This window comes from Nerophis lumbriciformis, linkage group LG09, assembly GCF_033978685.3.
Source record: "Nerophis lumbriciformis linkage group LG09, RoL_Nlum_v2.1, whole genome shotgun sequence".
Lineage (NCBI taxonomy): Eukaryota > Metazoa > Chordata > Actinopteri > Syngnathiformes > Syngnathidae > Nerophis > Nerophis lumbriciformis.
The window spans coordinates 21,032,859-21,049,636 of record NC_084556.2 but is presented as its reverse complement, the minus strand read 5'-3'; the positions used below and the strand labels follow the sequence as shown (position 1 = coordinate 21,049,636).

The 16,778-nt window shown below is 40.5% G+C and overlaps 1 protein-coding gene across 9 annotated transcripts in view; it reads left to right on the top strand.

Moving 5' to 3' along the window:
• The first annotated feature begins 1,133 nt into the window (after positions 1–1,133).
• Positions 1,134–16,778, top strand: part of snx19a (sorting nexin 19a) — a 35,469-nt gene continuing 19,824 nt past the window's right edge. The window contains exons 1-12 of one of the 9 annotated variants that reach the window (XM_061962283.1): positions 1,134–1,322; positions 3,252–4,718; positions 4,786–4,924; positions 4,994–5,094; positions 7,104–7,223; positions 7,307–7,425; positions 8,529–8,619; positions 8,705–8,846; positions 9,103–9,226; positions 12,316–12,500; positions 12,600–12,687; positions 13,963–14,842. In XM_061962283.1, coding sequence (XP_061818267.1) covers positions 3,279–4,718; positions 4,786–4,924; positions 4,994–5,094; positions 7,104–7,223; positions 7,307–7,425; positions 8,529–8,619; positions 8,705–8,846; positions 9,103–9,226; positions 12,316–12,500; positions 12,600–12,687; positions 13,963–14,077 — 2,664 coding nt within the window. In that variant the 5' untranslated portion in view covers positions 1,134–1,322; positions 3,252–3,278 and the 3' untranslated portion in view covers positions 14,078–14,842. Of the gene's footprint in view, positions 1,323–1,618; positions 1,698–3,251; positions 4,719–4,785; positions 4,925–4,993; positions 5,095–7,103; positions 7,224–7,306; positions 7,426–8,528; positions 8,620–8,704; positions 8,847–9,102; positions 9,227–11,940; positions 12,501–12,599; positions 12,688–13,962; positions 14,843–16,778 lie in introns of those variants that run through there. The other 8 variants (XM_061962282.1, XM_061962284.1, XR_009815426.1 and 5 more) reach the window with 8 other exon arrangements.

The window sequence follows — 16,778 nt, the reverse complement described above, 5'->3', positions numbered from 1 at the left end:
CACTGCGCAGATTAGCCTAATATTAGGCATAGACTCTGCTTCACAGTTTTTGCGAAATATTACACACAATGCTTTACACACACCTTCCCATCTTGCACACATATAAGGATTGTGATACACCCATTTTCACACTTTACACACACTAGGATTGTGATACACACATCTTTATCTCCAGATTTTTTTTCAAACCTTTTTATTTGTCTCAGATTTTAATTTGTACTGTATGTCGTTGTTGACTACTGTGATATGTTACTTTACCTGACTGTGGTAAAAATAAATATTTTCAGTTTGCAGCATTATTGTTGAGCACTTTTTGAAAAGATTACAGGATATGTTTACTTTCTCTTTAGGTCCCTACATATAGGCCCACTTCAAAGTAAACAATGACGATTGCTATTGATTTGCCAATGTATTTTGTCAAGTTACAGTAATCATTCATCACATATGCTAAAAAGGTCGTGCAAAATGCCCCAAACATGTGATTTGTTATCGTAAAATAGGTTTTTTTACAAATGTGTTTTGTATTTATCACTGTTCTGGGTAACTCACTCCAATAATTTCTTATCATTTGAATTCTGTGTGAGTGAGATGAAAAAAAACTGCAGTTTTACAAATGCTTGCTTTATGGGCATATCTTTTGACCAAAGTGTGTCATTTTGCAAATAATCTAGGAATTAAGAAAATGTAATGTTGTGTTTGGAAAAGTGTGTAAATCCTTTTGAAAAAAGACACACAGTTAGTAAAATTGTGTGTAAGCAAATGGAAAAAATTGTAAGACTGCATACAAAACATTTTTTGAAAACAATACAACATAATCTCTTTAATCTTTTTTGTGACTAAAGAAAATTCAACTTATTTTTCGGGGGGAAAGATATGTTTATTTAAATCTACAGTGTAGAAATATATACAATAAAAAAGAAGCACAAATTTAAAAAAAATAACGTTTCTTATCACATTCCTATTTGTTGTCATGTTTTGGCGGGGGTGTTTGTAAGGCTGTGTTTATTTACAGGCATGTGCCGCTATTAGTTGTTGGTATACAGTGTGGCCTAGCTGACTTATTATGACGTAGGATTACAGTAAATGTTATGTTGCAGTTATATGTAGGGTCATTATTCAGAGAAAACGCTCCTTCAATGACACATATTATTTTGTCAAGAACAAAGACTAATAAATACGATTTTTGATCTGGCAGGTAAAGTGGACACCTAAAAGAGCTAAGTGTACAAAGAGACTGATCCAGTTAATCTTTGGAGGATTAAAACCCTGTTCCTAGGAAGGAAGACGGCCTGAGTTCCAGACATGAACCTTCAATTATTCTGGTGACGTATTTTGAAATGTTGGTAGTTTTTTACCAAAAGTCTGGAGTTGTAATTTTCTTATCAGGAAGTGCCGTTAAACAGACACATATAACATTCATACGTAAGCTTGACCGTTTCCTGGACTGAACATTAAATTACAGCAGGTCACATGACCGTGATGCAACTACACCGTGTTTAAGTGACGCGTTACTTGTCATTGTGTGCTAGTGTAAATGTAAACATTGGCCTCTTCTTTATTTTAGTCACACTATAGCAATCGTTAACGTGTATGGTAATGAGTCAGACTGTCATGGAAACAGCAGGTCTCGTTGGAATAGGCTATCTCGCGATATGATAATGGTGCATTCATAGTCCCTCGGATATTTAGATTGCAGTGTAAGATGTCTATCCGATCAAAGTCGTAACCAGATTATTTGAGAAATCAGACTAATTTAGTGCATGCTGATTCTTTGATGCAAGAAAAAAGGCTGTGTCCAAACTTTAAGGATGCAGGGACCACTTTGATACATTTTGTGCTATGATGCGATGCAAACAAAACATCCACGTTTTAGCTTGTTTTTTTTTATCGGTGATAATGCGCATAGTGTAATAACTAAAATATATACAGAATATGAAATTAATAACAAATTAATGCAAATACATGTCCTCTTTGGAGTCCAAAAATGTTAATGTATGCTACAAGGGGTATTTTAACGTCACTATTATTCCCAATTAGTATATTCCGGACCAGCATCCTTTACAGTAAACATTTGATTTTGGTCTATTTATTTTGTCAGAGTTACAGGAGATAGTCAAAGATCATCAATATGACAACACTCTAGTGCTTTTTAGAATCTGCTGCAAAAATGTGAGTCTCTCACAGGCTTTTTGAACTGAACTCTTGGGCCACCAGTTGAGCATAGCCCAAAATAATGAATAAGAGAGGACCTAACATGGAACCTTGAAGAACACTATAACTGAATAAGTTGAACAAATGACTACTGAATGCATCTGAAGCAAAAAAGCTACAACAATACCTTAGTTACCTTTACATAAATCATGTTAAGAACAAAAAAAAAATACCAAAAATGAGAAGATCAAAGGTGCCTTTAGGAACAACTTTGGAACAACTTAGTTATGTAAATCACAAGATTTCTGAACCCCGGTGTTTTAAGACTGCTAGCAAGGTTAAAATGCCCCTGAAAGGATAAGCCAATGTGTTCACAGTGGTCCATGTTCCTCTTTACAACAGGAGCACACCAGTCAGTGCTTTTAAGAATTTGCTGCAAAAATGGTTGTCTCCCTCAGTTTTGAACTGAACTTGGCAGCTGGTATGGTGTCATATTTTTGAATAGCCCTGCTCTATACAGTATAGAAATAACTGGTAACTACAGGCAAGACATGATCCCCCAAAGGGTCGGAATAAAAGTTAAAGTTAAAGTCCCAATGATTGTCACACACACACTAGGTGTGGTGAAATTTGTCCTCTGCATTTGACCCATCCCCTTGATCACCCCCTGGGAGGTGAGGGGAGCAGTGGGCAGCAGCGGTGCCGCGCCCGGGAATCATTTTTTGGTGATTTAACCCCCAATTCCAACCGTTGATGTTGAGTGCCAAGCAGGGAGGTAATGGGTCCCATTTTTATAGTCTTTGGTATGACTCGGCCGGGGTTTGAACTCACAACCTACCGATCTCAGGGCGGACACTCTAACCACTAGGCCACTGAGTAGGTGTAATAACTAATAATTAACGTATAAAAGCACACTGGTGGTATATCTATTAGCACAAAATATTGCAAACTCAAAATCTAACCATAACCATACCCAAACCAAACATCACATTTTTAAAACACTACTCTTAAACTTGTAGGTCCATGCTGAAAGTCAGTGATGAATATTGATGTTAGCAGTTAAAGTTTTATGATGACTAATATATTTCATATTTGCTTAGCAGGATACATTTCAACGTCTGGCTGTAATGTTGTCATCCAAGAGCTCTAATCAATGGACTCTGTCCGAGTTTCTGGGCCAACGGAGGCGGCTCCTGGGCCTTGGAGCGCTGCTGGCCTGGTTGGTCCTCTTCCACCTCCTTGTGAACGTCTGGCTTCTCTGCATCTTCACCAGTCTCCTTGTGGTTCTTGGGGGTTGGCTCGGATCCCGAGCCATTCTGGATGCCAATAGGCTTTTGCACTTGGAGCACTTCCTCCCTCTCGGTGGGGGGACGCCTCCTCTGTGCTCTGCCGAACACGAGTGGAGGCTCAACCATGAGATCCACAACGCCGTCCACAAAGCAGTGCGTGACTTTGTCTCCTCCTGGTATCGCACTCTGCTGCCAGAGGTGGAGGGCGAGTTTGAGCGTGCGGTGCGTAACTCCATGCTGGAGTCCGTGATGGAGCTGAAGGAACGTGCGAGGCAAGTGGACAGAAAGGCTCTGGTCCAACGTCTTCTAGAGTTGTATGGCTGCCACCTGCAGAGCTACATGACAGCCAGACACGTGCAGCAGACACGTGGAAAGAATGTTAGCCTTTGGCAGATCTACCAGGAAATAGAGAGACCCCATCCAGCTGTGAGCGATGCAGCTGCTGAGCTCAGCTATGCAAGAGCTCTGGTGAACCTGGTCTTGCATGTGCTTGTTCCGTACCCTCAGATGGAAACCAGGACGGGAGGTTACATGGTTACTGAACTCATCACCTGCAATGTACTTATTCCGCTCATAAGCAGGGTGTCTGACCCCGACTGGCTCAACCAAACCATTGTAGACATCTTCAACAGGTCAAGAAAACCACAAGAGGGCGCCCTGTACCAATGTCAGTTCCACCAAGATTCCTGGACCACCTGCCAGTCATTTTCCGACCAAGCAAGCCTGGCAAGTGAGAGCAGCTCTGATTTCCGTGAGCTGTCCAGCCCGATCAGTGAGGAGGACTCATCAGAATGCAGCAGTCTGATTTGTTCTGGGAAGGCTGATACTTGCCACGCGGGTCTGCTCACACCGTGTAAGGTCAACTGCTGCTCCCTCACATCGGGACAGTACTCTCACCTCCAAGTACTCTCAGTGGACTCTCTGATGCAGTCCGACTCAGAAGACGACATGACTAGACGTTTGTGTGAATGCGGCCCCTCACCCAACTTCTGCAACTCTGTGAATGTAAAGGATGACGTGGACGATTTTGGCTGCTTTGCTCCACTGAAAAATCTCGGGCCTAAGATGACTGGGCCTGTGGACGCCCACTGGCCTGCAGGGATTGCTCAAGAAAAATCCCCAGTCGGTTCTTCAAGAAGACTTTCCCTGGGCCCCTTGAACTCTGATGTTCCAAACAAACCAGCCTCGTCAGTGAACATCCAGAATGTGCACATCGCTGGAATAGTCAGTGCAAAGGATCAGCGTGGAATTGGAGCACATCCTCTCTACACAATCACGGTAACATTAAACATCCCGTTATCTCTGACTCTTATCTTTTTCATTCAAAAAACGTTCTTTCCTGTAGTTTGAGACAGCGCCATGCCTTGAACGCGCCGACCTCCTGCAGTCTTTGGCCTGTCACTCGGTCAACCGGAGATACAGCGAGTTCCTCAACTTGCAGACTCGTTTAGAGGAGAACCCTGAAGTGAAGAAGTTCATCAAGAGTGAGGAAACAATTTAAATCTGCCTGAGTAAACCAAAGAACTACTTCCAAGAATTGTTTTGTTTTGCAGATGTAAAAGGCCCAAAGAAAATGTTCCCTGACCTTCCGTTTGGGAACACAGATGGTGAGAAGGTGGAAGCCCGTAAAGGTCAATTGGATACGTTCCTTAGGGTAATCATGACAACTCTACACTAGGATTTATCAAACATTTTCAGCTCAAGACCCTTACTAAATACACAGGTTTAGTGGTACCCAGGGCCACCGCTCCCTAAACGCAGAACACACGCTGTGCTTAGGGGCCCTTGATCAGCGCATGTAAAATGTCTATTGATGAATGACTGGACGATTCATATGAAATGTTACCACAAACATATTACATTTCTTGCTGCAAAGCAAGCGCCCATTCACATGCTGCACTGCTGTGGTGCGCAACATTAGTACTTCTCTTGCATAGCAGGAAGTACTGGGCTCAAATCCCGGTTGGAGTTGAAGATGTACAGCATGTTTTATAAAGTTATGTTTTAGTGATGGTAAAATTGTTATTTTTGCACACAAAAAAGAGTTGAACAATTTATTTCCCTTGATTTTGTTTTATTACGAAACATGCATCAAATTAAATTCAAGTTTGGTTAAAAAACATATTAAAAGTCGTTTCACAAAAATAAAAGTGTGAACAATTTTTGTGATGGTAATTGTAATTGTATTTTTGTAAAATACAATTTGGCTTAGGGACTCAATTTGTCCTGAGGTGGCCCTGGTGGTACCGTGGTAGTCGTGTTTTACCAATCATCCATTCCAAAGGGACCGTTTAACACCGAATTGTATGAAAACTGAAACAGCAAATTATCCATCCATCCATCCATTTTCTACCGCTTGTCCCTTTTGGGGTCGCGGGGGGCGCTGGAGCCTATCTCAGCTGCATTCGGGCGGAAGGCGGGGTACACCCTGGACAAGTCGCCACGTCATCACAGGGCCAACACAGATAGTCAGACAACATTCACACTCACATTCACACACTAGGGCCAATTTAGTGTTGCCAATCAACCTATCCCCAGGTGCATGTCTTTGGAGGTGGGAGGAAGCCGGAGTACCCGGAGGGAACCCAGGCAGTCACTGGGAGGACATACAAACTCCACACAGAAAGATCCCGAGCCCGGGATTGAACCCAGGACTACTCAGGACATTTGTATTGTGAGGCACATGCACTAACCCCTGTGGCACCGTGTTGCCACAACAAATTATGTGAATTTAATTATCAGTTTCAGGCAGCCTGATATGTAAACACAAACCACTTTTAATCGAGAATTATTATAGTTCTACCTGCAGGAAAAAAGAAAAAAAAAAAGTAAAAAAAAAAAAGACAGATTTGCGGCACAACACATGACGCTGTCATGACTCCGCAGCTGGGTACATTCAAAGTGCCGCTTGTAGGTCACCTAGCGATATAGTACAATTGATTAAAGACATGCACCTGGGGATAGGTTGATTGGCAACACTAAATTGGCCCTAGTGTGTGAATGTGAGTGTGAATGTTGTCTGTCTATCTGTGTTGGCCCTGCGATGAGGTGGCGACTTGTCCAGGGTGTACACCGCCTTCCGCCCGATTCTAGCTGAGATAGGCTCCAGCGCCCCCCGCGACCCCGAAGGGAATAAGCGGTAGAAAATGGATGGATGGATGTTTGGCTAGATTTAAGGTAACAGTGTGGTGCATTCAATGACACTCAGGACACTGCTTCTGGCTCTTGCTGACTTTGAGTAGACTGTTACTGTATGCTACAACTTGATTTTACTCTAGGTTGGGTTATTTTGCAGCCTTTCTCAATATACTGTAAAAGCCCAGAGACAGTCAAAGTCGCTAACAAATGTTTAATAGTACCAAAACTGAGCGGGGTATGAAAACCGAGCCATATTTTTTTTTGAATGTTCTACTAAAACTGAAGTTTCCATTGTAAAATGTATCGCCATAATATATTTATATTAAACTAACGAAACAGAACACAGCATATATGAATGTATTACAACAAATCTAAGGCTAAACCAAGAAACTGTGGCCTATTTTGATAATCAATAAAATTGTTCCCCCAATAGCAATTCACCTGAGACGCTATACAATATGCTCGGGAAACACCATCATTAAGTATATTTTGGCCTTGAAATCGTATCAGTTCTTTGTTTCACAGCAACTCAGCAGCATTCCTGAGACGGCCATGAGTGAGGACATGCAGGAGTTCCTGGCTCTAAACTCGGAGGTTTGCACATATTTTGAAAGAAAGCCATTTGGCAAGTCAAGAATCGATAAGGTGAGAAGAACAGTATGGATCTTATTCTTTGTTAATTTTGAAAACGCAGCTGCCTAAAAAGTAATCTTATTTGTCCATTTTAGATGATGGAAAATGCTTTAGACACACTGAAGACTGCCTTTCCTCACCCAGAGGTCTTAAGTCCTACAGAGGACCCTGAAGGAGACTCTGATGGCAGAACAATGGACAGCAGAAAGTACATGTAAGACTTCTGAAACTCTTTGTTACCGTTCACATTTTTAATGGGCTTATACAGCAAGGGCCTGATCTACTAACATTTTGCGTGTATTTAAACACATGCAATTTTCATAGCGGACGCAAAACTGATCTACTAAAGCTTGTGCGTAGAGAGTTGCGTCCCTTAAATGAGGAAACTATAGTGATCGCAATCCATTTAGCGTGTCTGTGTTTATGTATATGCAGAATATATGCTGATTATCTGAATGCTCACAACACTGAGAGGAGGGAATGCAAATATAATCATTTTGCGCTCTCAATGTGATTTATCAAGACTAAAACTACTCTGCGGCCGCTGTTTTGCGCATATATTTGTAGCATGTTTGAAAATTTCTCGCAAACTACCACAACAATGGCTGTAAGAAAGGAGGCAATCAAAGACAAATGAGAGAGAGAATATTCTGTATGTGTCACCATATGTCAGAAATAAAAATATTAGACGTATTCAGAAATATAATTTTATAATTTTATAGTTGTTGGATTGCTTAAGGGGCTGATTAAAACAAACTCAATTGATTCGTTTTGATATTTGTTATGGCATTCGTTCTTTCATATAAAGGATATATTATTTTAATATATATCCTATATTAAAAAAACATTTTTGCAATATGCATTTTTATGGTCTGTATCATTCCAAACGCACCATCACAACAGCGCAGCGCCTTCTATAGACCGCACCTTCAGCATGCTAAAACTAGGGTCTGTTGTCTAGATCGCGTCTCAGTACAGCCCAGAAAAGGTGTTAAATATTATATTTGTTTGCTGCATGTCAACAACATGCGAAACACCACAGGTTGGACCATATGATGCCATAAATGTGGAAGGGAATGAGTGTATCCACGGCAAAAGCTGGTAGACATGCAAAACTCTCATTTAAATAGAGCGGTTTGCACTTTATGAATTGTACACACAGTCTTAGTAGATCACACACAACACACCCACTAATTGTAGATTTGATGTTTTACTTTGCACACGCTATTTAGCACTTGTTCTTTGGATCTTAGTAGATCAGGCTCACAATAAATGTTGAAATACGCAGCTGCTTGATTTAGTATTTCCCTGCATCAGGAGGCTCATGTTCCCAAGTAAAGTGTCCCCGTCTCTCAATACACCCGACTTACATCCTAAAGTGACTTACAGCTTTAGTGACGGCAGCCCTGTAAGTTGTCAAATATCATTTCATATCCCATTTATTGATAAGTAAAGAACACCATTTTTTTCTGCATTTGTCCACTCCTTTCCAGGTGCTCAATGGCATGTCCTTGTCCAGATTGGAGAGCTTTGTGCAGGAGCAGGAAAGACTTCTGAACGAGCCACAAGGCCGAGGGACAGCCAAGCAGAGTGACGCCTCCACTGCGGACAAGAAGACACCCGGGAAAACTACAGGTTTGTAGTCCTCACCTTCACACTACACTTTCTAACAGTTTTTAAACCACAAATGTTGTTTTGAAATGTTTATTTTAATGAACAAATAATGGCTTGCTGCTTGAAGTGAGCATTTTTCTCCACAGCCATCATGTAGTGACAGTATTGTGCCACTTGGTGGCAGCAACACCACGCATTTTTATCTAGCTCTCTTAAACGGCGTTGAGGAGTTCCTCTGTTATTGCACCGCTATATTGTTTTCTATTTTAATTTTCAGACACAGCTGTGGCGGATGTTGCTCTGAACATCTTGTGTTTGTTGATGAAGGACCAGTGGAGTTGGCTGTGCACTGAAAACATCCAGAAGACCATCAGACTCCTCTTTGGCACTTTTATTGAGAGGTTGGAGTTTTTTTCTGCTTTTTGTGTCTCGCCTTTCGTAACTGTTTTGTTCCTTGTTTAATAACATGAGATGCATTTTTTCCATAATTAATAGCAGCCTTCATAGATTCTTTTCAGACTTTTCACCAGTGTCTTTCCTGGAAAAATGATATATCGCACGGGTAATTGTGTGGATTGAAATGTGTGCCACACATTTTATTATATCACAAATAACATGTTTGCCCTTTTTAAAGCTGTTTGTTCTATCGTCTATCTCAATAGAAGATGGGATAATGATGTAATGCCCTTCTTAGAAGATCAAAGCACATACTATGAATATTGAAACTTGTTATGTATTAACCAGTAGCAGAGTCATCACACTTTTTACACTACTCACAAAAAAAAGAGATATGGGATTCGAACTATTTCACATGCAAATGACCAAAAAGAAATTAAGCAGTGGCGTGCCGTCAGCTGCCAGCAAGGCCTTCTCTACTGGCCTAACATAACCAGAAATCATGATCATAATTAAAGATAAAAGTATTTTTTAAATTTACTTTCCCTAAATATGTAAAAGTATTCATATTCTCTTCATGTCATATTTTTTTTTTTTTTTTTTTTCTTTCTTCATGTCATATGCTCATTCTAGCGCTGTTGTTTTTAGGTTATAGAGTTTTTATCCAATCAGAAGTTCGCTAGCTTTGACAGACAGTTGCGATAGCCAATCAGCTCACGAGTTGTTGTCAGTAAGGCCTTCTAGCTGGCCTAAGGCAGATATATATTGTGATGTTATGAGCTAGGTAACACAAGGACTCCATTGCCCAGCATGCCACAGTTGTGAAGAGCATGCGCAATAGCCCCGTTTAAGTTGCTAAATGTAGCCATGTTTTTGATGAGCACGCTGTGGAGTAAACTTTAAGAACTCAGCCTTTACGCCTCGTCTGCATCTTTTATGATTAGACAAGACAGCACATATATTTGCAAGGCCATTTTCAGGAAGAATATTTCGAGAGAAACTACATCTTGTGAGACCATGGAAGCTCGAATGGGTTCTACAGATTGTGAGTTCAGATATTTTATTTCTTTATTAGTTTAAAATGTTTTTTGCAATTTTAATTTTGACAGTACTACATAAGATATTGTGGCTCCGAAATGACAACACAGGCACGGCTTCTTAAAGACGGGCTCTTTACTTGGCTTTATGCCGTGAAAACTACAGGACAAGACATGAAATACTGTACAATGCTTTAGACATAGTTCAGTCACAGGCAAATAAAGTGGTAAACAAAATAGCTACCTCGTGGCCGCCTGCCACTTCGGAGGTTCTTGGGCAGCAAATATTTCAGTTTTGTGCATACTAAATGAGCGGACAATAATTAAACTGTTGATGTGATCCAATTCCCAGTAGTGCGTAAATGTGTTTCTGTATAGTATTTCTCCAGCAATGGTCATGTGGAACTAAGGACTAAATATGTTGGAACTGAAATATGACAAAATGTATCCAAGTGTGGCTGTCTGGTGGGTTTTTTTTGTTTCAGAGAGGCACCATACATTTCAGATTTCAGATTTTTTTTACTGACTGTTGGCTTCAAACAACTTTATTGTCATAGGCACACAACATGACATTTAGCAGTTTAGCCCAATGAATACCACAAGAACAATTGTACAATATGCATGTAATAATGCAGTATTAGTGTTAGGATAATTACCGTATTTTCCGCACTACAAGGCGCACCTAAAAACCTCCAATTTCCTCAAAAGCTGACAGTGCGCCTTATAATCTGGTGCGCCTTATATATGGACCAATATTGAGCCACAACAGGTCTCGCAACTACGGTAAGCAGCCGTCGACTTCATTATCCTCCGTGCTTCTTCTTCTACGGGGGAAAATGAAGTTGACGGCTGCTTACCCTAGTTGCGAGACCTAAACTTTATGTAAAGACCCAAAAATGGCTCCTATTAAGAGACACGCTTACGACGCAGAGTTTAAACTCAAGGCTATCAGTCACGCAGTTGAACACGGGAATAGAGCAGCAGCGAGAGAATTTAACATTAACCTATCAATGGTGCGGAAGTGGAGGAAGCAACATGATGACCTGCGCCAAGTAAAGAAGACTAAACAGAGTTTCCGAGGGAACAAAGCGAGATGGCTACAGTTGGAGGACAAACTCGAACAGTGGGTTGTTGAACAGAGAGCAGCAAGTAGAAGTGTCAGTACAATCAGTATTTGTTTTGTTGACATTCCCTTTAGTGCAGCTCCATCCAACGGATGCATAACATAACCCCAGCCTCTACTGTAGCGTCTATTCTATGCGCCTTATAATTGTGTGTGCCTTATATATGAACAAAGTTTTAAAATAGGCCATTCATTGAAGGTGCGCCTTATAATCCGGTGCGCCTTATAGTGCGGAAAATACGGTAGTTTTCGGTGGTCCCGTTGAGATAAAATACATTATTTTGGGGGGAAATTCATAGAAAATCATTGCTGACAAGGTGTACGAACCCTGACTGCCTATTTTCAGAGACATTTAAAAAGTAATAATAATACTTTTTAGACCAAAAATTAAATGGTGTGAATAATAATTTGTGAATACCCACTGTAGTTTATTTTCGATTCATCCCAAAATCTTGCCTCCGAGCCCAATATTCCTAACTTTTGTGAGTAGTGTATTATTTGTTTGCCTAAATGTGTATTTGCTTTTCGGAGTACATAATCAATCATTGGTTCCCAACAGCAGATCCCTTATTCTGGACGTGTCTACTTCAAGGACGAGTTAAAGGAGGTACTTTACTTGTGAATTCTGCATGGCTTAACCTCAAAATCCCCTCTCAGGGATTGTTTTCCAACTTGAAATTTCAAACAGGGGCTTGTTTATGATTAACACTGGGATTGTTCTAGCACAAAGTCTGCGGTAAGTTTGCGTGTTCAGGCTCCAGTGTTGCGCTATCGTTAACCTCACTGCCGCTTTGGGCTTATGTGTTTGTGGAGCTTTAAGGGAGCATGTCACTAAGTGATCCAAGCTGCTGTTATGTTTTAACGTCACATGCATGGCTCCAAGATGTCACATATCTCTGCAAATGTGACCTAAGTGTCATGATTGTTGTCCCAGATGGTTGGACGTAGGGGTGGCCCACCTCACCAGCGCCCCCTGCTGGGTCATTTACCTCCAGGTGCTGCAGGAGGCCGTGTGGCCCGGAGGCACACTGCCCGCTCAACCGCAGCCTGAGCGCAGCGCCGCAGAACGAGGAGAAACCAAGGAGCGATGCCTGGAATGTCTAACGCAGCTACTTCCAGGTTTGCTACAGCTTTCACATCGCAGCTCACTGAATAGTCAAAGTCGTTTTGGGTTTGACTGGTTCTGTCTGGTTTGTGTTGATGTTTGTGGCTGCACAGAGCTCATCACTGACTTATTAGGCAGTGAGAAGTACAGACTGAGCTTAGAGACCACGCTGGAGTCTTTACAGGACCACCACATTAACAAGTGAGTCATCAAGCAATTGTTTCCCTTCTCTTTAACGCCACCCAGTTAGGTCAAAAGAATAGTGGAGCTTCAACTACGATTTGGACTTGAGTTGCAATTTTGATGACTTTGGACTCAATTTGACAATATAATCTAAGACTTGCGATCTGGCTTGGACTTTGACATCAATGACTCTGGACTTGACTCTGACTTTAGTCCAATGACTTTAAAATAATTAAGAAATGTGGTCTGACGAGAAATCAAGTCGAAGAACCTAATTTTTGGGCACATAATAATTAGCATGTTATCAGAAACGTAAGATCATGTCACAGCAACAACCGCCGACAATAGTGACACTGGAGTGAAGACATTGCTCACTGTACTATTTGCATTTATTCTCTTTATCAAGATAAACTTTTACTGACAATTTTGACATTACCAGTGTGCACTCAAATGAAAACAGGCGAAAAAACCTACAGCCCAAAATTAGAACATTACCCACAAAACAAAGGTAAGTAAAAACAAAAACACTAGTTACTGCAATCCTGTGGGGGGAATAATGAACAATAACTAGAAATAAACACATCATACAACAAAACTATATGTTGTAAAACTAGGTCTTCAAAGATTGACGGGAAACTGGAACTCCCCATATATAAGTCAGCGTAGGCGTGTCTATGTGGCGGCCATCTTGGTTAGGGCAACGTCCCCTAAATGCGATGCATGTAAAATTAAAATAAATTAATGAACTGCACATTTTTCAACCGATTTAAACCAAAAAACATTACATTAAAAATATCCCAAAGTATTCTTACTTAGCTGTTTTTTCATTTATGTTAAATCGTCAGTATGGGTAGTTTTGTGCGTAGTGACTGTCACTTCCGTGTCTTTGTAGTAATGTTCAGGTTAAAGCATGAACAATGACAATAAGAGTCATACAAACTAATATCACACTGGGTTTTATTGTAAATAAGATTGCAATACAATTCAAAACACAATAGACACACAAATATAACACATTGTTACCTTTTTAGATGGCAGATATTTCAATGCATATTAATCCTTGACACTGCCTAAGTCTTGAAAGGACTCGAAAATATCACGCCGATGACTTGAGACGTGTACATCCTTACTTGAGACTTGAATCCAGACTCAGGATTAAAGCCCTGAGACTTGCAAAACCCTGTCTTACCCCCACCTCTGCTAGGAACTACAGAGCTCTCATATCACCGATCTAGAGTACATCATAACTTCAAATGTACGCATTATGATGCATGTTTGTATGGCTGCATGCAGGCATCTCCTTTACTGCCTCTGTGAGCTGCTTCTTGACTTTCTGATACCCGAGTGGAGCGATGATTCCTTCCAGAGGTCTCTTATGCAGAGTCTGTCCAAAGATAATCCCACGTGAGGGCCACACTACACCGCAGCTGTCTCACAGCTGGACGTTGACGGCCAACATGATGGGCTCATAACCTGGGCTGTCGGTTTGAAAACAATGGCGCAACAGCCGCGAAGTTTCTTGCTCAATTGTATCGCCCAGATCCACTATCTAATGATGTCCTCATTCAAAATGCTGCCTTGCAAAGATAATAAGGCTCAGTATTTGTCATGAAATATTTCTTCAATAATAACATAACCTGGGATAAGAAACACTTAGGCATGTATCAACAAAAGACACATGAAGATGATAAAATATTAGATAGTTCTGAGAAAGAGTGAAGTTACCTACATAGGTATTGCGTGTTGTATATATCATACATATGTATAAGTGACAGTACTGGACCATCATGTTTGATCATTTGTGTTGCTTATTGGTTATTTTCAGTTTGTTTTAAATGTTGGTGAACAGCTTTGTGTCAATGTCTGATTGACATTTTCTCAAAGAGTCCAATTTCTGGACATGTTTTCACTAACATTTGCATTTACAAACAAATAGAGAAACAAGTGAATAGTGAATAATGTAATAATGTTATGATGTGGGAGCCCAGCGTTCACATTTGTCAATAAAGCCAACAGTGTGGTCATCTTCCTATTAGCGTTTGATCTTTTCTTGCCAGATGATCTCTTTGATGCAGCTCTAATAGTGTGAAATATTAAAACTTTACTTTGGCACCCACAGTATTTAATTATCTACTGAAGCCTGAAACTGTATACAAATGTGCCTTTTATATCTGACTTGAATGGTTATTTCAAACGAAACGAGGAACAGAACAACCAGCATATATGAAGTGTTTGCATATGGCAACATAAATCACTTTTGGGAGATTTCTCCTTACCACAAAATATGAAGAAAGTAAAAAGAAAGGGAAACAAGTTCTTTCTGACACTAAATCAATAATGCGGGTCTGCAATCATGGACAGACAACAGAAACATACAGTCGTGGTCAAAAGTTTACATACACTTGTAAAGAACATAATGTCATGGCTGTCTTGAGTTTCCAATAATTTCTAGAACTCTTATTTTTTTGTGATAGAGTGATTGGAGCACATACTTGTTGGTCACAAAAAACATTCATGAAGTTTGGTTCTTTTATGAGTTTATTATGGGTCTACTGAAAATGTGACCAAATCTGCTGGGTCAAAGTATACATACAGCAATGTTAATATTTGGTTACATGTCCCTTGGCAAGTTTCACTGTAATAAGGCGCTTTTGGTAGCCATCCACAAGCTTCTGGTTGAATTTTTGACCACTCCTCTTGGAAAAAAAATGGTGTAGTTCAGCTAAATGTGTTGGTTTTCTGACATGGGCTTGTTTCTTCAGCATTGTCCACAGGTTTAAGTCAGGAAATTTGGAAGGCCATTGTAAAACCTTAATTCTAGCCTGACTAAGCCATTCCTTTACCACTTTTGACGTGTGTTTGGGGTCATTGTCCTGTTGGAACACCCAACTGCGCCCAAGACCCAACCTCCGGGCTGATGATTTTAGGTTGTCCTGAAGAATTTGGAGGTAATCCTCCTTTTTTTATTGTCCCATTTACTCTCTGTAAAGCACCAGTTCCATTGGCAGCAAAATAGGCCCAGAGCATAATACTACCACCACCATGCTTGACGGTAGGAATGGTGTTCCTGGGATTAAAGGCCTCACCTTTTCTCCTCCAAAAATATAGCTGGGTATTGTGGCCAAACAGCTCAATTTTTGATTCATCTGACATCATATGGACAAAGATAAGACCTTCTGGAGGAAAGTTCAACCTAAAATTATCAGCCCAGAGGCTGGGTCTTGAGCGCAGTTGGGTGTTCCAACAGGACAATGACCCCAAACACATGTCAAAAGTGGTAAAGGAATGGCCAAATCTGGCTAGTATTAAGGTTTCAGAATGGCCTTCCCAAAGTCCTGACTTAAATGTGTGGATAATGCTGAAGAAACAAGTCCATGTCGGAAAACCAACCCTTTGACATGAGGAGTGGTCTAAAACTCTACAGAAGCTTGCCAGAAGCTTGTGGATGGCTACCAAAAGCGCCTTATTGCAGTGAAACTTGCCAAGGGACATGTTACCAAATATTAATAATGCTGTTAGTATACTTTTGACCCAGCTAAAATAGGTCACATTTTCAGTAGACCCATAATAAATTCATATAAGAACCAAACTTCATGAATGTTTTTTGTGACCAACAAGTATGTGCTCCAATCACTCTATCACAAAAAAATAAGAGTTGTAGAAATTATTGGAAACTCAAGACAGCCATGACATTATGGTCTTTACAAGTGTAGTTGACTATTCATATTTAAGTACTCACTTTAAATTCATCAAATCAACTCTAAAAGTATCATTATTGTAAGTAATATTTATAATTACTTTTATTTTTTAATGTGTTAAACTGAATATAAGGCGACTCCTCTTTGTCAAGACCCATTTTGAATAAAAAGAAAGGAACACAGCATCATTGTATTAAAACTGTTGCATCTCTCCAGGTCACTGGTGTTTGTGTGAGTGTCAGGTAGAAAAGCTCAGGCTCATTCGTCAAAGGGGATGCGTCGTGTGAGACGGCGAATGTTGCCGTGATTTTAAAATGCAGACAGACGAGGAGGCAGCGTGCTGTAAAAAGGGTATTTATTCATTAAACAAACAAAAAGCGAGAGCAACAGGGAAATGCTGGAACACAGCAA